Genomic DNA, 5,266 nt, shown 5'->3' with positions numbered 1-5,266 from the left:
AAAATGATTAGCGCCTTCCTGCTTTTAACCCACATGGTGGGCCCATAACCCATAGTTCCACAGGATCGAAACCTGACTCTCCTGTACATCCCTGTCTTCCAAAATTGTTCCTCACGCTTGGCTTCGTATGTAATTCACGAGCCACCTTCCTGTGATCTGTTCTGGTATCAGATGCAATACTTATTCGCGATGCTCTGAACCCCTTTCACACTCTGTTTCAGACATCGAACGGTTGTCCATCCGCTTGAAGCTTCTTATTGCACCTTCTTACCTTACTCTCGACGTCTTTCTTAAATTTCAACTCGAGAGATGCCTCTTTGCCATGTTCACTGAGATAGCCCCCAGGTACCTATCTTGTGTTGAGCTCCGTCCTTCTCGAGTCTTTCCCCCTTACTTCACCCCTTAAATCTCGAGACGAGATTTCTTGTAGTGGAGGAGAATTGTGACGCCCAAATAATTAAGCTACAGTAATCCTCTGCTAATGATGCCACGTCACCATGATTACTCTTGGTAAACTCGCATTGGTTCGAAACCGGTTCAAATTTCAAATTCAAATTAAAGTCCAAAACTCAAAGTTTTCAAACATGAAAGCTAAAATGTTCAAAGTGTGGCAAATATTCTCTAGTTATTTGTCATGTTGGAACCAACCTCTTTTGGATTCCCAAGTGCCCCTGGAAATTTATTTAGTGGTCTGCCAACATTTAAAATTGGCCTTTTTAATTTTTAAAAATGGTTAGACAACTCCTTTTGGCCTCAAACTTTTTGTGACTCGTAGAAATAATGTGCTTGAGTTATGTGCCTAGGGCAGCGCGCGGTGAGGCGCGTTTTTTTATGTTTATTTAGGTTTAAGTGGACTTTGGTCAGCGTTTGACCAGAGTTTTAATGTTTAATTATGGTTGTTTGGAATTCAAATGCTAGGTTCTTTTTTTAGTCCACGCGCAAAAAAAATTACGCCGGGCCTGCGTCGGGTGCATGCCCCGACCCAAAACCATTAAGTTTGACATTTTTTATTTCTCGGTATATATTTCGGATTTGGATATGAATTTTTTAGGGGATGTCAACATATATGTCGTGAACATCCATGATTTTTTTCAGAATTTTTTGAAACGATTAAATTTGACATTTTTTGAGTTTGTATCATGGGAGCATTTAAGAATTGGTATCACCTTATGTTGGGAGGTGTTCACCCAGCCCAACGGCCGAATATGACTGTGCACGAAGTCTCTGGAAAATCAGGCGAAAAGGCCTTTGTTTGTGAGAGTTGATAAGTCCCCAGTCCCCACGTGACCGCGTGCGCCCGATTCTAAACATGAGCGAATAGACCGAAACGCCCCTCCCGTCCTACCCAAGCAAAATCAATGCAAACACCATCAGATCCATCTGCACTGGTTGGACTCTGGCCGCCGGCGCCCGCCCGTTTGATTGAGCTTCCCCCGTGGGCCGTGGCCGTCCTCCTCCTCTTTGCTCGATTCAAATACTCAAATTCTTACTTTCGTTTTGGTGGCCAGTTGCCCAGACAGACTCCCAGCATTGGTGAGCTGGGTTCTGGTGGTGTGGACCTGCCTCAAATTCCCCATCTTGAATCCCTCGCCAGTCGCCACTACGGCTCCCGTGTTTCCATCCCCCCCGCCCTTGCTTGCTGGTTCTCTTCGTTCCATCTCGCCACCGCACTAGTGCGCATTGCATCTAGTTCGAATCGAGCTCATGAGGAGGCTCGAGGCGGCGGCGCTGCTGCTGGCCGCGGCGGCGGCTGTGCTGGTGCTGGCGGGGGCGGCGGAGGGGCTGGGGGTGAACTGGGGCACGCAGGCGTCGCACCCCCTGCCGCCCAAGGTGGTGGTGCAGCTGCTCAAGGACAACGGCATCAAGAAGGTGAAGCTCTTCGAGACCAACATCGACGCCATGAAGGCGCTCGCCGGCAGCGGGGTCGAGGTCATGCTCGCCATCCCCAACAACCTGCTCCGCCGCATCGCCGGCGACTCGGGCGCCGCCAAGGACTGGGTGAAGCGCAACGTCAAGCGCTTCGACTTCGACGGCGGCGTCGTCATCAAGTAAGCTCAGCTCCCCCTTCCCTTTCTCTCACCCGTCGCCACTACCACCTTATCTTAGTATGCAAACATTCGCCGTGATACTGTCACCAACAATTTGGGTGTAGCACAGCACACCACACAGAGTAGCGATAGCTTCAGATTCCTCTTCTTCCTGCACAAAATTGTACTTACTACTTAATCCGGTGAAGATCTTCAGAACATCAATGTGCTTATAGAATGAGGGTTGGAGGGGGACACTGGTCAGTGGAGGAGGTTGGTGGGACGTTTTGGTTGGTCGTGGTGTGCAACCCAAGGGATCATATTCTTTTGGCGGGCCATCTTACAGCATGGATAATGTGGGCTGGCTGTCAATTTGTCATGGTTTGACAATTAGTTTGTTGAAACTCAATAGAGTTCTATCAATTTTTTTGACAGATTGGTAGTGCGATTTATATATGCTTCTTCACTGACAGTGGTAGCTTTAGGCCTTTAGTACATACTGGGATGCAGGATAACGGAGATGTGTCATGTGTGTGTGTGTGATGTTTGAAAAACAGAGAAAGAAAACCATAGCATGTCTCGCTATATTGGGCCGATTGACATAATAACCGTCGATATGGCGATTTCGACCGAAAATCACTCTAGCAAAGTCGTCATAATGCGAGTGCCCCGCCACGACATGGTTTTTTTTATTTTATTTTTGGCTGGAGTTATGCCATCAATTGTGACTGAATGAATTGTCATGGTGTGCTGCAATGCAGGTACGTGGCCGTGGGCAACGAGCCATTCTTGGAGGCGTACAACGGTTCGTTCATGAAGGTCACCTTGCCGGCGCTGGAGAACATCCAGAACGCGCTCAATGACGCTGGCGTCGGCGACCGGATCAAGGCGACGGTCCCTCTCAACGCCGACGTGTACAGCTCCCCGGCCAGGAACCCCGTGCCGTCGGCGGGCCGCTTCCGCGCCGAAATCTCCGGCGTCATGACGGACATGGTCAAGTTCCTGGCCAGGAACAAGGCGCCCTTCACCGTCAACATCTACCCCTTCCTCAGCCTCTACCTCGACGACAACTTCCCCCTGGACTTCGCCTTCTTCGACGGCGGCGCGACGCCGGTGAACGACAACGGCGTCATGTACACCAACGTGTACGACGCCAACTTCGACACGCTGGTGGCGGCGCTGGCGGCGGTGGGGCACGGCGACATGCCGATCATCGTGGGCGAGGTGGGCTGGCCCACCGACGGCGACAGGCACGCCAAGGCGTCCTATGCGCACCGCTTCTACGACGGGCTGCTGAAGCGGCTGGCGGCCAACCGTGGCACGCCGGCGAGGCCGAACCGGCACGTCGAGACGTACCTGTTCGGGGTGGTGGACGAGGACCGGAAGAGCGTGCAGCCGGGCAGCTTCGAGCGGCACTGGGGCATCTTCCGGTACGACGGGCAGCCCAAGTTCGGCATGGACCTCAGCGGGCAGGGCCGCCGGGACGCGACGCTGGTGCCGGCCAAGGGGGTGCAGTACCTGTCGAGAACGTGGTGCGCGCTCAACCCCAAGGCCAGCAGGGACGACCTCGGCAAGCTCCTGGGCGCCAAGATCGACTACGCGTGCAGCAACGCCGACTGCACGACGCTGGGGTACGGGTCGTCGTGCAACGGCATGGACGCCAAGGGCAACGCCTCCTACGCCTTCAACGCCTACTACCAGACGCAGAGCCAGGAGGACGAGGCCTGTGACTTCCAGGGCCTCGCGCTGCCCACCCAGACGGATCCCTCCACGGCGACGTGCAACTTCACCATTCAGATAGCCACCTCGGGGGCGGCGGTCACGCGGCTCGGCGTGGCGCCGGTGGCGGCCGCCCTGCTGGTGGCGTTGCTCCAGCTCTCACTGTTGTAGTGGTAGTATTTCGCATTCCCGCGGTTGATTTGTTCACCAGATCAATTGCCACTGTTGATTTGTCGCATTTCTTTTGAACGCATTAGGCCTTCTTTTGTACTACTACTGTTGTAGTGGTAGTATTTGGCATTTCTGCTTTGGAGATGCTGCTGGTGAGGCGGCTGCTGATTATGCCGACCTGTTTGGTTGTGCACATGGCCAATTTCCGATTAAATATCTGGAAATGCCGATTCATTATCAGCGTTTCATCATTGCGGAGTGAAAACATGTAGAGGGGCGTTTAGAGAAACGGTTGAGCAAGATGCTCTTGGTTGGAGGTCGGCTGGTTTTGATTAACTCTGTCCACATGTTGGCGCGATCGTTACCCTTCTTCACATGTTGTGCCCAGTGGCGATTCCACTAGGGGGGCTTCAATAGGCTTAAGTCTACCCTCCAAATATCCTATTTCAGCTAAGCATACTAGTTGACAATTTTACTCAGATGTTTAACATGTAAATTGCAATGTATTTGCTAATTAGACTTAGAAACGTGATGTTTTGGGCCTACCCTTCAATTTTGTGCTAGATTCACCACTGATTGCGCCTGCCATGCCGGGTCACACCACATGTCAACCAGGGCCTCTCGACAATCTTCCTTCATCCAGGGTTACCTCGGTTACCTCACCTAGTCAGACAAAATCGAATCATTGACTAATGCATCTAACAAGCGGCGGATGACTCAAAGTACTAACAACCAATAGTGTGACTTACCACTGACAAGTATTCTTCTCTCTCCAAGTACGTCTGGCAAGCAAATTTCCTCGTCATCTTCAACCCCTTGTCATCAAGTTGCCAACACTGCATCACGCCCTTGTACCGCAGCGTGTGCTTGACGTGAAAGAGTATCATCCGAGCTGATTTCATGAGGGCTTTTGTCGCCTTCTCTTTCTCACCATCCACGCAAGGAAATGCTTCCTACAAGAAAGCATATGGCAGTTAATTACAAGAATTTGAATACGAAACAATGCAGTGGCAAAGATACTACATGAAAACTATTGATGACCCGGCGGCCATGGTGACATCATGCTCATCCTTAGTGTGCTGGTAGTGCTCCCATGTGAAACCTGGCGACGGCGGGTCGTCGTCACCCGACTTGGCCAACCCGGGGAAGTACTTCCTCACGAGGGAGTCGATGATGTGGTTCGGCAGTCGCGCCCCCTTAGGCTTGGCAGGGAGAAATTCCCACTAACTGCATAATGAAAAAGACAAGCATATGTGAGTGGAAAAGTTGGGGTATCCAAAATACTTTGCAAATCAAATACTTACCACTCTCCCGTCGGAGTTATGATAGGACGGTCGTCGGCAACCATT

General features: G+C 51.6%; 1 protein-coding gene across 1 annotated transcript; it reads left to right on the top strand.

The window, feature by feature from the left end:
* The first annotated feature begins 1,342 nt into the window (after nt 1–1,342).
* Nucleotides 1,343–4,233, top strand: LOC123119352 (glucan endo-1,3-beta-glucosidase 8). Its single transcript, XM_044539140.1, has 2 exons — nt 1,343–2,048; nt 2,789–4,233. Exons 1-2 carry the CDS (start codon nt 1,705–1,707, stop codon nt 3,915–3,917), a joined length of 1,473 nt encoding a protein of 490 aa, XP_044395075.1. The 5' UTR covers nt 1,343–1,704; the 3' UTR covers nt 3,918–4,233.
* The last annotated feature ends 1,033 nt before the right edge of the window (nt 4,234–5,266 follow it).

This window comes from Triticum aestivum, chromosome 5D, assembly GCF_018294505.1.
Source record: "Triticum aestivum cultivar Chinese Spring chromosome 5D, IWGSC CS RefSeq v2.1, whole genome shotgun sequence".
NCBI lineage: Eukaryota > Viridiplantae > Streptophyta > Magnoliopsida > Poales > Poaceae > Triticum > Triticum aestivum.
This window is presented reverse-complemented; position numbering and strand designations above follow the sequence as displayed.

What these genes read in the sequence shown, in the direction of transcription:
- LOC123119352 (XM_044539140.1), top strand. Translation starts at nt 1,705, where the DNA reads ATGAGGAGGCTCGAGGCGGCGGCGCTGCTGCTGGCCGCGGCGGCGGCT. An exon ending in GACGGCGGCGTCGTCATCAA is followed by an intron (nt 2,049 to 2,788) that starts GTAAGCTCAGCT and finishes GCTGCAATGCAG; the next exon opens with GTACGTGGCCGTGGGCAACG.